At 45.0% G+C, this 19,240-nt stretch overlaps 1 protein-coding gene and 1 long non-coding RNA gene across 2 annotated transcripts in view; both read right to left on the reverse strand.

Moving 5' to 3' along the window:
• Window positions 1-4,129: 4,129 nt before the first annotated feature.
• Window positions 4,130-19,240, reverse strand: part of LOC308323011 — a 411,264-nt gene continuing 396,153 nt past the window's right edge. Inside the window, exon 2 of the long non-coding RNA XR_013964790.1 lies at window positions 4,130-4,759. This is a non-coding gene — a long non-coding RNA (uncharacterized lncRNA). The remainder of the gene's footprint in view (window positions 4,760-19,240) is intronic.
• grhpra (glyoxylate reductase/hydroxypyruvate reductase a) overlaps window positions 4,130-19,240 on the reverse strand; it is a 15,355-nt gene continuing 244 nt past the window's right edge. Inside the window, exons 2-9 of the mRNA XM_080774579.1 lie at window positions 18,006-18,136; window positions 11,521-11,593; window positions 10,915-11,031; window positions 8,507-8,595; window positions 7,810-7,911; window positions 7,198-7,333; window positions 6,471-6,601; window positions 4,130-6,213 (exon numbers count right to left, since the gene is read on the reverse strand). Of these exons, the coding sequence (XP_080630705.1) occupies window positions 6,092-6,213; window positions 6,471-6,601; window positions 7,198-7,333; window positions 7,810-7,911; window positions 8,507-8,595; window positions 10,915-11,031; window positions 11,521-11,593; window positions 18,006-18,136 (901 nt within the window). The 3' untranslated portion in view covers window positions 4,130-6,091. The remainder of the gene's footprint in view (window positions 6,214-6,470; window positions 6,602-7,197; window positions 7,334-7,809; window positions 7,912-8,506; window positions 8,596-10,914; window positions 11,032-11,520; window positions 11,594-18,005; window positions 18,137-19,240) is intronic.

Raw genomic sequence — 19,240 nt, forward strand, 5'->3', positions numbered from 1 at the left:
TGTAAATGTGTCTTTGGCACAGCGACAGTCAGTTACAACAATAAAACACAAAATACGCAGATGCATTAAAATACTGTATAGAATACACAGATACATTAAAATACTGTATAAAATACACAGATGCATTAAAATACTGTATAGAATACACAGATACATTAAAATACTGTATAAAATACACAGATGCATTAAAATACTGTATAGAATACACAGATGCATTAAAATACTGTATAGAATACACAGATGCATTAAAATACTGTATAAAGTGCATTCACATAGACACAGCAACAGTGATCATGAACAGTATCGATTAGGTGAACTATTTAAAAATATATATATTTAAAATGTCCACAGCGGTATTGGCACAAACAAAGTTTTCTAACCCTTCTTTTCAGCTATAGTTTTGCCCTGAGCCTCCTGCCCGATGGCAACAAGTCAAATTCAGAGCGAATAGGGTGGGGTAGAATCATTGTAAATCTGTATTTCTGTGTTTGGTTATGGAGCGGTTGTATAATTGTCTGTTTGTCTCCAATGATCTTACTGGCCTGGTCGACTACCTGGTGAGTTTGTTTTTATCTCTAACTGAGAGATTCACAAACCAAACCAGGACACCATGTTAAAAGGGAGATGAATCTATAGACCTACAGGTCAGGGTGTGAACACGTTTTACGACGAAGAATAAATCAGGCATCGCTTCACTCGCTGTGGAAAGGTTGTGTTGGCCGTATTGGCGGCGATGTGGACACACGTGTGTCTGTACCTCCTCGACGCAAACATAACCAACTGGAAGCTGTTCTGTCTACTAGTGTAGAGATATGAAGCTGTACAAGATGTTCTGTCTACTAGTGTAGAGATATGAAGCTGTACCAGATGTTCTGTCTACTAGTGTAGAGATATGAAGCTGTACAAGATGTTCTGTCTACTAGTGTAGAGATATGAAGCTGTACCAGATGTTCTGTCTACTAGTGTAGAGATATGAAGCTGTACAAGATGTCCTGTCTACTAGTGTAGAGATATGAAGCTGTACCAGATGTTCTGTCTACCAGTGTAGAGATATGAAGCTGTACAAGATGTTCTGTCTACTAGTGTAGAGATATGAAGCTGTACCAGATGTTCTGTCTACTAGTGTAGAGATATGAAGCTGTACAAGATGTTCTGTCTACTAGTGTAGAGATATGAAGCTGTACCAGATGTTCTGTCTACTAGTGTAGAGATATGAAGCTGTACAAGATGTCCTGTCTACTAGTGTAGAGATATGAAGCTGTACCAGATGTTCTGTCTACCAGTGTAGAGATATGAAGCTGTACAAGATGTTCTGTCTACTAGTGTAGAGATATGAAGCTGTACAAGATGTTCTGTCTACTAGTGTAGAGATATGAAGCTGTACATTGTACAAGATCAAAGTCATACGATTTGTCACACACGTTACCTGCAGTGACATTTGTTCTCCGCATTTGACCCATCTCTCTTGGAGCGGTGAGCTGCAGCGTGCGCCGCGCTCGGGAATCATTTGATTAGTAGATTTGACCCCCCAATCCAACCCTTTGATGCCGAGTGTCAAGCAGGGAGGCACTGGGTCCCATTTTTACAGTGGGATCTCTACTAGTGTAGAGATAATGGCAGGGAGAGAAGAGTTGGATTCATGTGTGATCCAACTGGTTTAACAGCTACTAGTCATTGGTTTAACAACCGGTTTAACAGCTACTAGTCATTGTGATTTTTGGGGGATTTCTGCATTGTTTTCTGCTTTCATATGACAATCATCATATCGGAAATAATGAGATATTGGTTAATCTGATTGATCCAATAGTTTTTTATTTTAAACCACATCTTATAGAACTGAAGTCACGTTAAAATCCTTAAGCAGAGAGATCAGCATTTGAACTCTGCAGTGCACACAGCTAGTGCTATTCTTAGAACTCACAGCTATCACAGCTTCATATTTACAATTTTACATGTTTAACCTTTTAGTTCATATGTGACCAGATTGGACTGACAGCTTTTCACCAGAGGAGAACAACTTATTATTTTATTTTTCCCCCAAAATGAGTTAATATCACAGACTCTTCACATACTAGAGCATGTCTGAAATAAGTGTCGGAGCTGAAATCGACATGTAAATGTGAAATAAATGCTTAAACATGTAGCTAGGTGTACTGTTAGAGACCACAGAAGACATGTAAATATGAAATAAATGCTTAAACATGTAGCTATAGGTGTAATGTTAGAGACCACAGAAGACATGTAAATATGAAATAAATGCTTAAACATGTAGCTAGGTGTAATGTTAGACATGTAAATATGAAATAAATGCTTAAACATGTAGCTAGGTGTAATGTTAGAGACCACAGAAGTGAACCTGTTTTCTCAACTCGCTGTTTCTCTGCAAGACATTACTCTTTAAGCCATATCTCCAAAACTGGTGGGTCAAACTGAACAACCAATATGTCAATTTGAAGCTACGATTCCCTGCTTTCACATGACATGAGAAAAGGGAAATGGCAGTCCCTCAGTCAACTTTGGTCACATATTTTCATGTCCATTGAAGCTCTGAAACGTTTCTCAGTCTTGTTGAGCTATTTACTCCTTTAACCCATTCAGACCTGACTCTACAAATGTCTTCTAAATCCTGACAGTTTTCTGAAAAACCCTCATGTTTCTATATCAGTGGTTCTCACAGGGTTAAAACCTCATGTTTCTATATCAGTGGTTCTCACAGGGTTAAACCTCATGTTTCTATGTCAGTGGTTCTCACAGGGTTAAACCTCATGTTTCTATATCAGTGGTTCTCACAGGGTTAAAACCTCATGTTTCTATATCAGTGGTTCTCACAGGGTTAAACGGTTTAACCCTGTGAGAACGACTGATATAGAAACATGAGGGTTTAAACCCTCATGTTTCTATATCAGTCGTTCTCACATTTTCTGTGAATTAACTCACAGTTTAATCCACTGATCCGCAGCCAAATTAAATGTGTATGAATTAGCCTATAGGGTGACAGGGTCCCAGGCCATTTCATTATGATTGCACTGGGACCCCATGTTACAGACATGTTTACAATATTTTACAACAGTAGCTACTTATATTTTGTTATTTAAAGCTGTGATTATTTATTTAAGAAGCACTGTTCTGAACCAATGTTTAAGCTAAAATAATGATGACCGGGGACTTGCTTTAATGTATGGCCTTCATGCCCTGGCACTCGGCCTTGTGCCCTCAAAAAGTTGACCACACTAAAGGCCAAGTGGCCTTGCCCCTAGCCTGAGCTAACGTGTTAAGTTTCTGGTCTATAGGGGTGGGTCGCGGCTGAGATTTGCGCACGCCCTGATTGGATCTCACCGATCTGTCCGTCAGCCCTGGCCACTCCTCTCCCACCTAGTGAAGCGCTACGTCACATAATTTGGAGCGACGCCCACCCGGAAGCGTTGACTCCCACTTCTAGACCAAAGGCAGCCAATGCGTTCCTCCAGGCTTTCATTTTTACACATTTATACACTGAAAGCCTGGGTATCGAGGCTACCTTGCCCCTACAAGGATGAAATTCCAGGCCTGGTTAAGACAACCTTTTTTTTAAATTGTCCCTCTTTACTGAACAATGGTCACATTATCACTTCTTTCTTCTTTTTTATTTAAAAAAAAAATCACGAATATGTTTGAAACTAGTATAAAATGGAACCCGAGTGATTGAAGTGTTCCTTATGTTATGATGCCAATGCTGAGGACCCCCTGGGGGTCCCCGGGCCAATGCTGAGGACCCCCTGGGGGTCCCCGGGCCAATGCTGAGGACCCCCTGGGGGTCCCCGGGCCAATGCTGAGGACCCCCTGGGGGTCCCCGGACCAATGCTGAGGTCCCCCTGGGGGTCCCCGGACCCCACTTTGAGAAGCAGTGCTTGATTGAAATGAAACAAAGTGTGTGTGTGTGTGTGTGTGTGTGTGTGTGCGAGAGCGCGTGTGTGCATAATGCTCCATTAAATTGCAACAAGCTAAAAAATGATTTTAAAACATTCTCTGAGAGAATAATGTTTACATTAATTACAGTATGGTGTTGAATGTGTTCATTTATTCATGTGATAATTGCTGTTTTGTATTGTATTTATTTCCTTTAAGTCTCCATAAATGAACAGTCTTCACATTTCACGATCTGCTTTTATTCACATTAATTTAACAAACAAACAAATGCTAACGTCCAACACACGTTAATAATAGTCAGAACACAAACTGAAATGAAAGCAGAAAAAGATCATTTAGTTCTATGGTTTAAACTCCAGCTTAAAACGGCCTCGCGGACAAAAATAAAGCAAAGACTAAACATTAGTAGTGCAGTTTTTGAGACTAACTATTCATATTATTAATATTCATATTATTATTATTAGTGCACTTTGATGTTTTAGGAGTGTTAATAGTAATATAAGGTATACACGTGACCTCATCATAGCAGGAAGTTGCATCCAAACAGAAATGTTGCAAAAAAGAGTTTAAAGATGTTAAACTCACTTTATGAACGTGCATATTCCTCTAAGACAGACTTCATACTGCGCTACATGTAATGGGTCATATTGTTCTTTCGTTTGAAGTTCTGCCTCGCCACAAGCAGAACTTTGGGTGTTTCTACGTAGAACTTCATGTTGTCGTTTGTCTTTGATGTTAACTTTCATCTTTTTATCTGCATTGGTCCTATTGGCCTATTGGTGACCAGGTGACCACCGAAAACTACAACATGACGTCACTGAGCCGCGGTGGTAAGAGACTCACCCAAACACACCTCTCTGTTTTTACTAAAACTACAACATGACGTCACTGACGTCATGTTGTAGTCGTCACCGTGGTGGTTAGAGGCTCACCGCTCACCCAAACACACCTCTCTGTTTTTACTAAAACTACAACATGACGTCATGTTGTAGTCGTCACCGTGGTGGTTAGAGGCTCACAACGCATACGTTGTGGCCGTTGATGGTGATGTAATTAAGATTATGTTTCAATGTTTGGTGGGTAGAAGGTTATGTACGGTATGTATGTAGAGTATGTCGGTAAGAATGATGGTCCCTTATTGGCTGTTGACGGTAGGTATATATATTTTATAGAGAGGCTGATCGTAAGGTCGTAGAGGTCGGCAGGACTTGCGCGCTCTGCTCAGCACGTCGACAGAGTGCATTCCTAGTTATTCCACTACGCACTAGCCGCAATTTGCAACTCTAGATTGTTTTTATAATGGGATGAATCTAGAGTTGCAATACCCTCCATTGACTCCCCACTCATCCGGTTTGACGTTAAACTCACCAACATTGCAGCTCTAGGGCAAGCTTAAATTATCCTCTTTCAATCTGCCGAGCTTTTGTTTCATAAAAATCCACCGTAGACATGTTGTTTTGAGATACTTTCTGTCAAGTCATTCAAGAGTATTTATTAAGGGTTTGTGCTTCTGCGCTGCTGATTTATGTGGACATTCTAAACGGGTTTGTACGCAGGGCCGTTCAGTGACATACGACGAGCGCTTCCAAACTCCAACACTTGGAAAAAGAATCGCCTGCACAGAATTTATTGACAGAAAGCAGCTCATAACAACAATGTCTACGGTGGAGTTTTATGAAACAAAAGCTCGACAGAGGATAATTCAAGCTTGGCAGCTTGGCTGCAATGATGGTGAGTTTAACGTCCAATACGTCTAAGATGCGTGGGGAGTCAATGGAGGGTATTGTTGCAACTCTAGATTCATTCCATTATAAAAACATCTAGAGTTGCAAATTGCGGCTAAGACATTCTTTCATGTCAAGGACCCCCAAATTGAAATTATCCCCATGAGAAAAGATATTCCAGGGACCCCCCATAAACAGAAGATTTCTACGGCTCTAGCAGTGATTCTCAACCCGTTTAATTTCACGGACCCCCCAGTTTGACATGCATTAGTTCTACATACAATTTAATGGCATTTCTATCTCTGGGACCCCCATAATTTATTATTGTAAAATCAATGTTAATTTAACTCTGAGAGTGTTACACTCTCTTGAGTCACAGACCCATAAGGGGTCCATTTGGTTCCTAACTATCATTGGGACCCCCTGGAACTGCCCTGGCCGTGGTGGTGCCCTCTAGTGGTCTACAGGGGCAGTTCAGAGGGCATGGCCGTGCCCTCGATGCCAGCCAGGAGGTTGGTGGCGGCCAGGCTGCCCATCACGCCTCGGGTGTCGTATGTGGCGCTGCCAATGTGGGGCAGGATCACTGTGGAGAGAGAACAGATCTGTAAGCCCACTGTAAAGAGAGAGAACGGATCTGTAAGACCACTGTAAAGAGAGAGAACGGATCTGTAAGACCACTGTAAAGAGAGAGAACGGATCTGTAAGACCACTGTAAAGAGAGAGAACGGATCTGTAAGACCACCGTAGAGAGAGAGAACGGATCTGTAAGACCACTGTAAAGAGAGAGAACGGATCTGTAAGACCACTGCAACGAGAGGAGAGAACAGGTTAAATCCTCACCGCAGTTCTTCAGAGTCAGCAGCGGGTGGTCCGGGGGGAGGGGCTCCGGTGAGGTCACGTCCAATCCGGCGGCAGCGATCTGCCCGCTGGTCAACGCCTGGTAGAGGGCTTCCTGGTTCACCACCGTCCCCCTGTCAATCAAACACACCCACCTGTCAATCAATCACACCCACCTGTCAATCAAACACAACCAAGGCTACGAATAAAGTCCGCCACAGCTTACCTTCCAGACCCTGCCTCCTAGTGGCACTTTAATCACCGGCAACATTTGATGCACTATGAACTATAACCCTGCACTTTATATTTATCTCCCTGCACGGTGTTGTCTTATGTCTGTCTATTTGTGGGAAAATAATTGAATGCACTATCATGTTTATGTCAAAACAAATTCCTATGTGTGTAATTGTGTATACACAAATGGCAAATAAAGGTATCTGAATTTGAATCTGAATCTGAGGCCCAGGATGGACCTCTGAGCCCCAGGATGGACCTCTGAGCCCCAGGATGGACCTCTGAACCCCAGGATGGAACTCTGAGCCCCAGGATGGACCTCTGAGGCCCAGGATGGACCTCTGAGCCCCAGGATGGACTTCTGAGGCCCAGGATGGACCTCTGAGCCCCAGGATGTAACTCTGAACACTTTTAACCGTGATCTCATGTGGCATGTGAATCCCTAGACTCCTTCAAAACCGCTCTCAATGGGCACCATACGGACCCCCTAAGGTACCTGCTGGTGTTGATGAAGACTGCGGTGTTCTTCATCTTACTGAAGAAGCCCCGCCCACACATCCCTTCGGTCTGATTGGTCAGGCTGCAGCTGACCACCACGAAGTCACTGTCCGCCAGCAGGCTGTCCAGGGGTACTGCACACACACACACACACGCACACACACAGTCAAATTTGTACCCTCTCAGAGTTAAATTAACAGTGGTTTTTCAATATAAATTGGGGTACCAGAGATAGAAATGCCATTACATTGGGGGTCCATAGCATATAATGTGTGTGAAACTGGGGGTCCTTGAAATTAATGTTTCGGAATCACTGCTAGAGCCGTAAAAATCCTTCCTTATCGAGGTCACTGGCATGATGTTTTCAAATGGGGGGTCCTTATGGGGGGTCACTGGCATGATGTTTTCAAATGGGGGGTCCTTATGGGGGGTCACTGGCATGATGTTTTCAAATGGGGGGTCCTTATGGGGGGTCACTGGCATGATGTTTTCAAATGGGGGGTCCTTATGGGGGGTCACTGGCATGATGTTTTCAAATGGGGGGTCCGTGGCCTAATAAATGTTGATTTGGGGGTCCTTGAAAAGTTTGGGAACCGCTGGACTAACTGACCAAACTCTCCGTCCAGCTCAGACGCATCGGGCTTGGCCGTTCTGCCCGAGTACAACAGTCGCTTCACTCCAAAGGGCTTCAGTCTCCTGGCGATGGCCATACCTGAGATATAACAAATATACAAATTATACCTGAAATATAGGCTACAAATATAATTGTAGTATTACTACTTTTTTGTTAAAAAGTTGAAGATCTATGTTGTGTCATCATTGCTAGAGTATAAGGGGGTTATTAATAATAATAACTGGAAAAGTCGCAATTTTGCAAAGTGTGGTCGCTTAACCCATTTAGGCCTAAGGCCGATTCTAAAAAGGCCTCTAAATCCTGACCTAAGGTTTCTGAAAAACTTCAAATATTTATATAGCAGCATCAAAAAAAATACATTTTTGAATACTGTACATACTGTACAGAACCCAAATATGGGTGCCCGGCCTGAGGGGGTTAGATTGGTTACGTAACCAACAACAGCCAATCAGCTGCTACAAACATCACACAAAGCTCGGCCAATCACAGCGGAAGTTAGGTAGGTTACTCCGGGAAAAAAGTAAAATAAGGAAGAGTGACAATAACTATATTTATACACTCATAATAACTATATTTATACACTCATAATAACTATATTTATACACTCATAATAACTATATTTATACACTCATAATAACTATATTTATACACTCATAATAACTAATAATCGTACCGATGCGTCCCAGTCCGATCACTCCCACCGTACTTCCAGACAGACCGTAACCACACAGCCACAGTGGTTTCCATGACGACCAGCCTCCACTGAGAGAGAAAACACACACACACACACACCGTAACCATGACGACCAGAGAGAGAACAACAAGCATGAGGTCACTGAGGTCAGAGGTCATAGACCCCCCCCCCCCCCCCATTTATTAGCATTTCTATCTCTGAGACCCCCAATTCATATTGTAAAAATCACTGTTAATTTAACTCTGACAGTGTAACGAATGGAACCTTTTGTACAACTCTCAGAGTTACAGACCCATAAGGGTCCATTTGGTTCTATTGGATTATTAGACCGTTCCTCGAATTAGACCGTTCCTCACCCAGGAATCAGCCCAGCTCCTAATCCAGACAACAGTCTTGTCAAAACTTGACTATTGTAACTCCTGGCCTACCAGCATGTGCACTTAAGCCTCTCCAGCTGATCCAAAATGCTGCAGCTCGCTTGGTCTTCAACCAGCCAAAATTCTCACATGTCTCCCCCCTGCTCCGCTCCCTCCACTGGCTCCCGGTCGCTGCCCGCACAGAATACAAAACTCTGATGCTGGCATTCAAAGCAACCAAAGGTATGGCTCCCCCATATCTTGCAAGTATGATCGAACCCTACAAACCCTCCCGCTCACTCAGATCAGCCAACGCAGGGAAGCTGGAAGTACCCTCACTAAAAACGCCGGGACAACGCTCCACACGTCCCAAACTCTTCTCCCTTCTGGCTCCAAAACTGTGGAATGCACTTCCCATTGCAGTCAGAACTGCAGCATCACTCCCAATCTTCCGCCGTAGTCTGAAAACCCACCTTTTCAGACTCCATCATGGCCCATAGCACTTACCCCACCCCCTTAGATAGCAATTCTGTAGACTTAGATAGCATTTGATACAGACTTATAGCATGTTATGTAGACAGCATAAGTGCATTGTATGTAGTCATAGCACGTCATAGTACATAATGTGTAGCATAGTAGTATAGATGTATAGCTTATATGTATAGTTTCATTATAGATATTCCACTGTTACTTTCTTAGCTTACGCATGTTTCATGATAAATGTCTTTATGTGATGTATTCCCATGCTTTTTGTTCTTGCTTAATGTAAGTCGCTCTGGATTAAGAGCGTCTGCTAAATGCCTAAATTGTAAATTGTATTGGTACACTCTCAGTTACAGACCCATAAGGGTCCATTTGGTTCTATTGGTACACTCTCAGTTACAGACCCATAAGGGTCCATTTGGTTCCATTTGTACACTCTCAGTTACAGACCCATAAGGGTCCATTTGGTTCTATTGGTACACTCTCAGTTACAGACCCATAAGGGTCCATTTGGTTCTATTGGTACACTCTCAGTTACAGACCCATAAGGGTCCATTTGGTTCTATTGGTACACTCTCAGTTACAGACCCATAAGGGTCCATTTGGTTCCATTTGTACACTCTCAGAGTTACAGACCCATAAGGGTCCATTTGGTTCCATTTGTACACTCTCAGAGTTACAGACCCATAAGGGTCCATTTGGTTCCATTTGTACACTCTCAGAGTTACAGACCCATAAGGGTCCATTTGGTTCCATTTGTACACTCTCAGAGTTACAGACCCATAAGGGTCCATTTGGTTCCATTTGTACACTCTCAGAGTTACAGACCCATAAGGGTCCATTTGGTTCCATTTGTACACTCTCAGAGTTACAGACCCATAAGGGTCCATTTGGTTCCATTTGTACACTCTCAGAGTTACAGACCCATAAGGGTCCATTTGGTTCCATTTGTACACTCTCAGAGTTACAGACCCATAAGGGTCCATTTGGTTCTATTGGTACACTCTTTGGTACACAGACCCATAAGGGCAGTTGCAAGGAGTTGCATTGGTGTGACATGTCCTTAAAAGGAGTTGCATTGGTGTGACATGTCCTTAAAAGGAGTTGCATTGGTGTGACATGTCCTTAAAAGGAGTTGCATTGGTGTGACATGTCCTTAAAAGGAGTTGCATTGGTGTGACATGTCCTTAAAAGGAGTTGCATTGGTGTGACGTGTCCTTAAAAGGAGTTGCATTGGTGTGACATGTCCTTAAAAGGAGTTGCATTGGTGTGACATGTCCTTAAAAGGAGTTGCATTGGTGTGACATGTCATTAACACAATCCGTACTTATGGCGGAATGCTCCGCCATAAGGACCTTCTGCTCGTGTCGGAATGCTTCGTCAGATTAGCTTTATTATTGATATCAATCCGCATCGCTGAGAACTATTTTTTCATTATTATTTTGGCTCGGCCTTTCCTTCTTTAGTGATCCTAGACCGGATTGCGCAACAGCGGTCCCGTCCACCTCCCGTTACACAGGCAGACTAAAAGCTGATTAAGACACATACCTTTTGACCTCCTGGATGCCCTCCGGTAACCTCCGTGCCGTCGCCAGTAGCAACGCCACCGTTAGCTCAGCTGTGGCGTCAGTCAGAACGTCAGGGGTGTAACCCACCCGGATCCCCCTGGAAACAACACACCGTAACATCAGTTCCCCCCCTGGTGTTGAGCTTTCTAGGATAATACTACGTCCGGTAGTCTGGAAATGTGGCTTTTCAAAATGAGAGCTCGACTGGGAAGAATGCTGGCGTGAATTAGATCCTAATTTTTCAATAAAAGCTTGTAGATCTGCTATTTTTGAAAAATCGAAGAACGACTGACATAGAAACATAGCTTTTTCAGAAAACTGTCATGATGTAGAAGAACATTTTTAGAATCTGATCTCAGGTCAGAATGGAAAACTGTCAGGATGTAGAAGAGATTTTTAGAATCTGATCTCAGGTCAGAATGGAAAACTGTCAGGATGTAGAAGAGATTTTTAGAATCTGATCTCAGGTCAGAATGGAAAACTGTCAGGATGTAGAAGACATTTTCTAGAATCTGATCTCAGGTCAGAATGGGGGTAAAGCTGGTCAGATTTATGAAATATAAAATAATATAAATCTGAATCTTACCGTTTCTTGATCTCGTCGAGGTTGAGGTGATCAACGCCTACGGACAGCGTGCTGATGACCTTCAGGCTGGAACCTGAAACATCAAAGGATTGATTTATCTTTAACCCATTTTGCTATTGAAAAATAGCAGATCTACAAGCTCATAGCGCGCCACCGAGTGGCGCGCTACGAGCTTGTAGGTCTGCTATTTTTGAAAAATCGAAGAACGACTGACACATAGAAACATGGCTTTTTCAGAAAGCTGTCAGGATGTAGAAGAACATTTGTAGAATCTGATCTCAGGTCAAAATGGGTTAACCCAGTTTAGGCCAGACGTCGAAATTTAAAAAAAATGACAGTTTTCTGAAATAGTACCTCGTGTTTCTGTATCAGTGGTGCTCAATATTTTATGTCAAAAACCCCCAGGAATTATTATGTAATTGGGCCACTGACCCCCATCTGAAAATATGTTATTCCACGAACCCCTCAGAAGCGAAGATTTGAGTTAAGAATGCTCTGAAAGAATATATATTCAAAGATTTGTGCTGCATGTTTCTTTACCGGCTTCCCTTTTATACCGTCTATCAGCCTTAAGTTAAATAACTCTGTAGTTTTATTTTATTTCTTTCATAAATAGAGAATATTTCACAATAGTAGTAGTATGTATGTATGTATGATTGTATGTATGTATGTATTTGGTTAAAATGGGTGGGGTTTAAAAAAAGGCAAAAGCTTGCTCTGGTGCACTGGCCTAAAAGTGGGTCCTTAAAAACTGCTAAAACTGCTAAAACAGCAGGCTGTAGGTTCCATAGAGCCTTTGAGCAGGGCAGTAGGTTACATAGAGCCTTTGAGCAGGGCAGCAGGTTGTAGGTTACATAGAGCCTTTGAGCAGGGCAGCAGGTTGTAGGTTACATAGAGCCTTTGAGCAGGGCAGCAGGTTGTAGGTTACATAGAGCCTTTGAGCAGGGCAGCAGGTTGTAGGTTACATAGAGCCTTTGAGCAGGGCAGCAGGTTGTAGGTTACATAGAGCCTTTGAGCAGGGCAGCAGGCAGTAGGTTACATAGAGCCTTTGAGCAGGGCAGCAGGTTGTAGGTTACATAGAGCCTTTGAGCAGGGCAGCAGGTTGTAGGTTACATAGAGCCTTTGAGCAGGGCAGCAGGCAGTAGGTTACATAGAGCCTTTGAGCAGGGCAGCAGGTTGTAGGTTACATAGAGCCTTTGAGCAGGTTGTAGGTTACATAGAGCCTTTGAGCAGGGCAGCAGGTTGTAGGTTACATAGAGCCTTTGAGCAGGGCAGCAGGTTGTAGGTTACATAGAGCCTTTGAGCAGGGCAGCAGGTTGTAGGTTACATAGAGCCTTTGAGCAGGTTGTAGGTTACATAGAGCCTTTGAGCAGGGCAGCAGGCTGTAGGTTCCATAGAGCCTTTGAGCAGGGCAGCAGGTTACATAGAGCCTTTGAGCAGGGCAGCAGGCTGTAGGTTACATAGAGCCTTTGAGCAGGGCAGCAGGTTGTAGGTTACATAGAGCCTTTGAGCAGGGCAGCAGGTTGTAGGTTACATAGAGCCTTTGAGCAGGTTGTAGGTTACATAGAGCCTTTGAGCAGGGCAGCAGGTTACATAGAGCCTTTGAGCAGGGCAGCAGGTTGTAGGTTACATAGAGCCTTTGAGCAGGTTGTAGGTTACATAGAGCCTTTGAGCAGGGCAGCAGGTTACATAGAGCCTTTGAGCAGGGCAGCAGGTTACATAGAGCCTTTGAGCAGGGCAGCAGGTTGTAGGTTACATAGAGCCTTTGAGCAGGGCAGCAGGTTGTAGGTTACATAGAGCCTTTGAGCAGGGCAGCAGGCTGTAGGTTACATAGAGCCTTTGAGCAGGGCAGCAGGTTGTAGGTTACATAGAGCCTTTGAGCAGGGCAGCAGGTTGTAGGTTACATAGAGCCTTTGAGCAGGGCAGCAGGTTGTAGGTTACATAGAGCCTTTGAGCAGGGCAGCAGGTTGTAGGTTACATAGAGCCTTTGAGCAGGGCAGCAGGCAGTAGGTTACATAGAGCCTTTGAGCAGGGCAGCAGGTTGTAGGTTACATAGAGCCTTTGAGCAGGTTGTAGGTTACATAGAGCCTTTGAGCAGGGCAGTAGGTTGTAGGTTACATAGAGCCTTTGAGCAGGGCAGTAGGTTACATAGAGCCTTTGAGCAGGGCAGCAGGTTGTAGGTTACATAGAGCCTTTGAGCAGGGCAGCAGGTTGTAGGTTACATAGAGCCTTTGAGCAGGGCAGCAGGTTGTAGGTTACATAGAGCCTTTGAGCAGGGCAGCAGGTTGTAGGTTACATAGAGCCTTTGAGCAGGGCAGCAGGCAGTAGGTTACATAGAGCCTTTGAGCAGGTTGTAGGTTACATAGAGCCTTTGAGCAGGGCAGCAGGCAGTAGGTTACATAGAGCCTTTGAGCAGGGCAGCAGGTTGTAGGTTACATAGAGCCTTTGAGCAGGGCAGCAGGTTGTAGGTTACATAGAGCCTTTGAGCAGGGCAGCAGGTTGTAGGTTACATAGAGCCTTTGAGCAGGGCAGCAGGTTGTAGGTTACATAGAGCCTTTGAGCAGGGCAGCAGGTTGTAGGTTACATAGAGCCTTTGAGCAGGGCAGTAGGTTACATAGAGCCTTTGAGCAGGGCAGCAGGTTACATAGAGCCTTTGAGCAGGGCAGCAGGCTGTAGGTTACATAGAGCCTTTGAGCAGGGCAGCAGGTTACATAGAGCCTTTGAGCAGGGCAGCAGGCTGTAGGTTACATAGAGCCTTTGAGCAGGGCAGCAGGTTGTAGGTTACATAGAGCCTTTGAGCAGGGCAGCAGGTTGTAGGTTACATAGAGCCTTTGAGCAGGTTGTAGGTTACATAGAGCCTTTGAGCAGGGCAGCAGGTTGTAGGTTACATAGAGCCTTTGAGCAGGGCAGCAGGTTGTAGGTTACATAGAGCCTTTGAGCAGGGCAGTAGGTTACATAGAGCCTTTGAGCAGGGCAGCAGGTTACATAGAGCCTTTGAGCAGGGCAGCAGGCTGTAGGTTACATAGAGCCTTTGAGCAGGGCAGCAGGTTACATAGAGCCTTTGAGCAGGGCAGCAGGCTGTAGGTTACATAGAGCCTTTGAGCAGGGCAGCAGGTTGTAGGTTACATAGAGCCTTTGAGCAGGGCAGCAGGTTGTAGGTTACATAGAGCCTTTGAGCAGGGCAGCAGGTTGTAGGTTACATAGAGCCTTTGAGCAGGGCAGCAGGTTGTAGGTTACATAGAGCCTTTGAGCAGGGCAGTAGGTTGTAGGTTACATAGAGCCTTTGAGCAGGGCAGTAGGTTACATAGAGCCTTTGAGCAGGGCAGCAGGTTACATAGAGCCTTTGAGCAGGGCAGCAGGCTGTAGGTTACATAGAGCCTTTGAGCAGGGCAGCAGGTTACATAGAGCCTTTGAGCAGGGCAGCAGGCTGTAGGTTACATAGAGCCTTTGAGCAGGGCAGCAGGTTGTAGGTTACATAGAGCCTTTGAGCAGGGCAGCAGGTTGTAGGTTACATAGAGCCTTTGAGCAGGGCAGCAGGTTGTAGGTTACATAGAGCCTTTGAGCAGGGCAGCAGGTTGTAGGTTACATAGAGCCTTTGAGCAGGGCAGTAGGTTACATAGAGCCTTTGAGCAGGGCAGCAGGTTGTAGGTTACATAGAGCCTTTGAGCAGGGCAGTAGGTTACATAGAGCCTTTGAGCAGGGCAGTAGGTTACATAGAGCCTTTGAGCAGGTTGTAGGTTACATAGAGCCTTTGAGCAGGGCAGCAGGCAGTAGGTTACATAGAGCCTTTGAGCAGGGCAGCAGGTTGTAGGTTACATAGAGCCTTTGAGCAGGGCAGCAGGTTGTAGGTTACATAGAGCCTTTGAGCAGGGCAGCAGGTTGTAGGTTACATAGAGCCTTTGAGCAGGGCAGTAGGTTACATAGAGCCTTTGAGCAGGGCAGCAGGTTGTAGGTTACATAGAGCCTTTGAGCAGGGCAGTAGGTTACATAGAGCCTTTGAGCAGGGCAGCAGGTTGTAGGTTACATAGAGCCTTTGAGCAGGGCAGCAGGTTGTAGGTTACATAGAGCCTTTGAGCAGGGCAGCAGGTTGTAGGTTACATAGAGCCTTTGAGCAGGGCAGCAGGTTGTAGGTTACATAGAGCCTTTGAGCAGGGCAGTAGGTTGTAGGTTACATAGAGCCTTTGAGCAGGTTGTAGGTTACATAGAGCCTTTGAGCAGGGCAGCAGGTTGTAGGTTACATAGAGCCTTTGAGCAGGTTGTAGGTTACATAGAGCCTTTGAGCAGGGCAGCAGGTTGTAGGTTACATAGAGCCTTTGAGCAGGGCAGTAGGTTACATAGAGCCTTTGAGCAGGGCAGCAGGTTGTAGGTTACATAGAGCCTTTGAGCAGGGCAGTAGGCAGTAGGTTACATAGAGCCTTTGAGCAGGGCAGCAGGTTGTAGGTTACATAGAGCCTTTGAGCAGGGCAGCAGGTTGTAGGTTACATAGAGCCTTTGAGCAGGGCAGCAGGTTGTAGGTTACATAGAGCCTTTGAGCAGGGCAGCAGGTTGTAGGTTACATAGAGCCTTTGAGCAGGGCAGCAGGTTGTAGGTTACATAGAGCCTTTGAGCAGGGCAGCAGGTTGTAGGTTACATAGAGCCTTTGAGCAGGGCAGCAGGTTGTAGGTTACATAGAGCCTTTGAGCAGGGCAGCAGGTTGTAGGTTACATAGAGCCTTTGAGCAGGGCAGCAGGTTGTAGGTTACATAGAGCCTTTGAGCAGGGCAGCAGGTTGTAGGTTACATAGAGCCTTTGAGCAGGTTGTAGGTTACATAGAGCCTTTGAGCAGGTTGTAGGTTACATAGAGCCTTTGAGCAGGTTGTAGGTTACATAGAGCCTTTGAGCAGGGCAGCAGGTTGTAGGTTACATAGAGCCTTTGAGCAGGGCAGTAGGTTACATAGAGCCTTTGAGCAGGGCAGCAGGTTGTAGGTTACATAGAGCCTTTGAGCAGGGCAGCAGGTTGTAGGTTACATAGAGCCTTTGAGCAGGGCAGCAGGCAGTAGGTTACATAGAGCCTTTGAGCAGGGCAGCAGGTTGTAGGTTACATAGAGCCTTTGAGCAGGGCAGCAGGTTGTAGGTTACATAGAGCCTTTGAGCAGGGCAGTAGGTTACATAGAGCCTTTGAGCAGGGCAGCAGGTTGTAGGTTACATAGAGCCTTTGAGCAGGTTGTAGGTTACATAGAGCCTTTGAGCAGGGCAGCAGGTTACATAGAGCCTTTGAGCAGGGCAGTAGGTTACATAGAGCCTTTGAGCAGGGCAGCAGGTTGTAGGTTACATAGAGCCTTTGAGCAGGTTGTAGGTTACATAGAGCCTTTGAGCAGGGCAGCAGGTTACATAGAGCCTTTGAGCAGGGCAGTAGGTTACATAGAGCCTTTGAGCAGGGCAGCAGGTTGTAGGTTACATAGAGCCTTTGAGCAGGGCAGTAGGTTGTAGGTTACATAGAGCCTTTGAGCAGGGCAGCAGGTTGTAGGTTACATAGAGCCTTTGAGCAGGGCAGTAGGCAGTAGGTTACATAGAGCCTTTGAGCAGGGCAGCAGGTTGTAGGTTACATAGAGCCTTTGAGCAGGGCAGCAGGTTGTAGGTTACATAGAGCCTTTGAGCAGGGCAGCAGGTTGTAGGTTACATAGAGCCTTTGAGCAGGGCAGCAGGTTGTAGGTTACATAGAGCCTTTGAGCAGGGCAGTAGGCAGTAGGTTACATAGAGCCTTTGAGCAGGGCAGCAGGTTGTAGGTTACATAGAGCCTTTGAGCAGGGCAGCAGGTTGTAGGTTACATAGAGCCTTTGAGCAGGGCAGCAGGTTGTAGGTTACATAGAGCCTTTGAGCAGGTTGTAGGTTACATAGAGCCTTTGAGCAGGGCAGCAGGTTACATAGAGCCTTTGAGCAGGGCAGTAGGTTACATAGAGCCTTTGAGCAGGGCAGCAGGTTGTAGGTTACATAGAGCCTTTGAGCAGGTTGTAGGTTACATAGAGCCTTTGAGCAGGGCAGCAGGTTACATAGAGCCTTTGAGCAGGGCAGTAGGTTACATAGAGCCTTTGAGCAGGGCAGCAGGTTGTAGGTTACATAGAGCCTTTGAGCAGGGCAGTAGGTTACATAGAGCCTTTGAGCAGGGCAGCAGGCAGTAGGTTACATAGAGCCTTTGAGCAGGGCAGTAGGTTACATAGAGCCTTTGAGCAGGGCAGCAGGCAGTAGGTTACATAGAGCCTTTGAGCAGGGCAGTAGGTTACATAGAGCCTTTGAGCAGGGCAGCAGGTTGTAGGTTACATAGAGCCTTTGAGCAGGGCAGCAGGCTGTAGGTTACATAGAGCCTTTGAGCAGGGCAGCAGGTTGTAGGTTACATAGAGCCTTTGAGCAGGGCAGCAGGCTGTAGGTTACATAGAGCCTTTGAGCAGGGCAGCAGGTTGTAGGTTACATAGAGCCTTTGAGCAGGGCAGCAGGCAGTAGGAATGGTACCTGCAGCATCGAGGACCTCGGCATCGATCTTGTCCGTCAGCAGACACAGCAGACCGTGAGCGCCCTGGACACCTTTCAGCAGGTCTGAGCGAGACACGGGTTCATCTGAATCCCAGCCGTCCACCTTAACACTGTTAACACAATAACACACAGACACGGGTTCATCTGAATCCCAGCCGTCCACCTTAACACTGTTAACACAATAACACATAAGCCAAATTCCAATACCCAAAATCTCGGCCACTCGCTCACTCCCACTCGGTCACTCTGGGTCATTCCAGCGTGACCCGGAAATGGTTAACGTTCCAATTGTTAAAGTGCTCCATCGAGGAGGCGAGTGGAGGAGCCGAGTGGGCTCTCCGAGACCGCATAGAGCGAGTGTACATCAGGTGCAGCTCGGTGGGGTATGTTGTCTCCTCATAGAGCGAGTGTAGGTATTTTTAGTGTATTTTTCAATAGCTAAATTATATTTTTTCCCCCTCATAAATCGATGCTACTGAACACCCTTATGTCTGTTTATTGTTTATTGTTTATAAGGATCCCCATTAGCTTTTGCCTTGTCTTCCTGGGGGGTCCGACGCAGACAAACATGTAACATTTAACAAAGGCAATACTTACAATTGTTTACAAACACTAACTCAAAATAAAACATAGTCAAATAAAATAAGAAAATAAAAAACATATAGGAGAAATAAAAAAACTTTCAACAAATTATACATTTGAATTATTATTTTCCCAGGGTTACTGCAGTATATGGTTTACATAAGGTGTTCTTTTAACTTGATTTTAAAGATGAATTTTGTATTTGTATTGGTAGTGCATTCCAACCCATTACTGCTCTGTAGATAATAGAAGATTTAATAATATTTGTTCTTGGTTTAAGTGCCACCAAAACACCCGAACTGGCTTGTCTAGTCATATGGTCTGTGTGTGTGTGTGTGTGTGTGTGTGTGTGTGTGTGTGTGTGTGTGTGTGTGTGTGTGTGTGTGTGTCTGTGTGTGTGTGTGTGTGTGTGTGTGTGTGTGACGATAATCAAACGTCAGTGGAGTTAAGAGGTTTCTCTGTCATTGATAAGAACTATATCTTGACAGAGAAGACCTGGTGATAAGTGGTGATAATACAATGACACAAATATCTGATAATATACTGTCACGATACCAACTTTGATGAGTCAGTAGGCCTATTTGCTTTGCTTTGCTTTGTTCCCTCTGGAGGAATGTAACATGTATATATGA

The sequence above is a fragment of the Protomyctophum bolini genome, assembly GCF_963924005.1.
Source record: "Protomyctophum bolini genome assembly, chromosome: 10".
NCBI classification, from domain to species: domain Eukaryota; kingdom Metazoa; phylum Chordata; class Actinopteri; order Myctophiformes; family Myctophidae; genus Protomyctophum; species Protomyctophum bolini.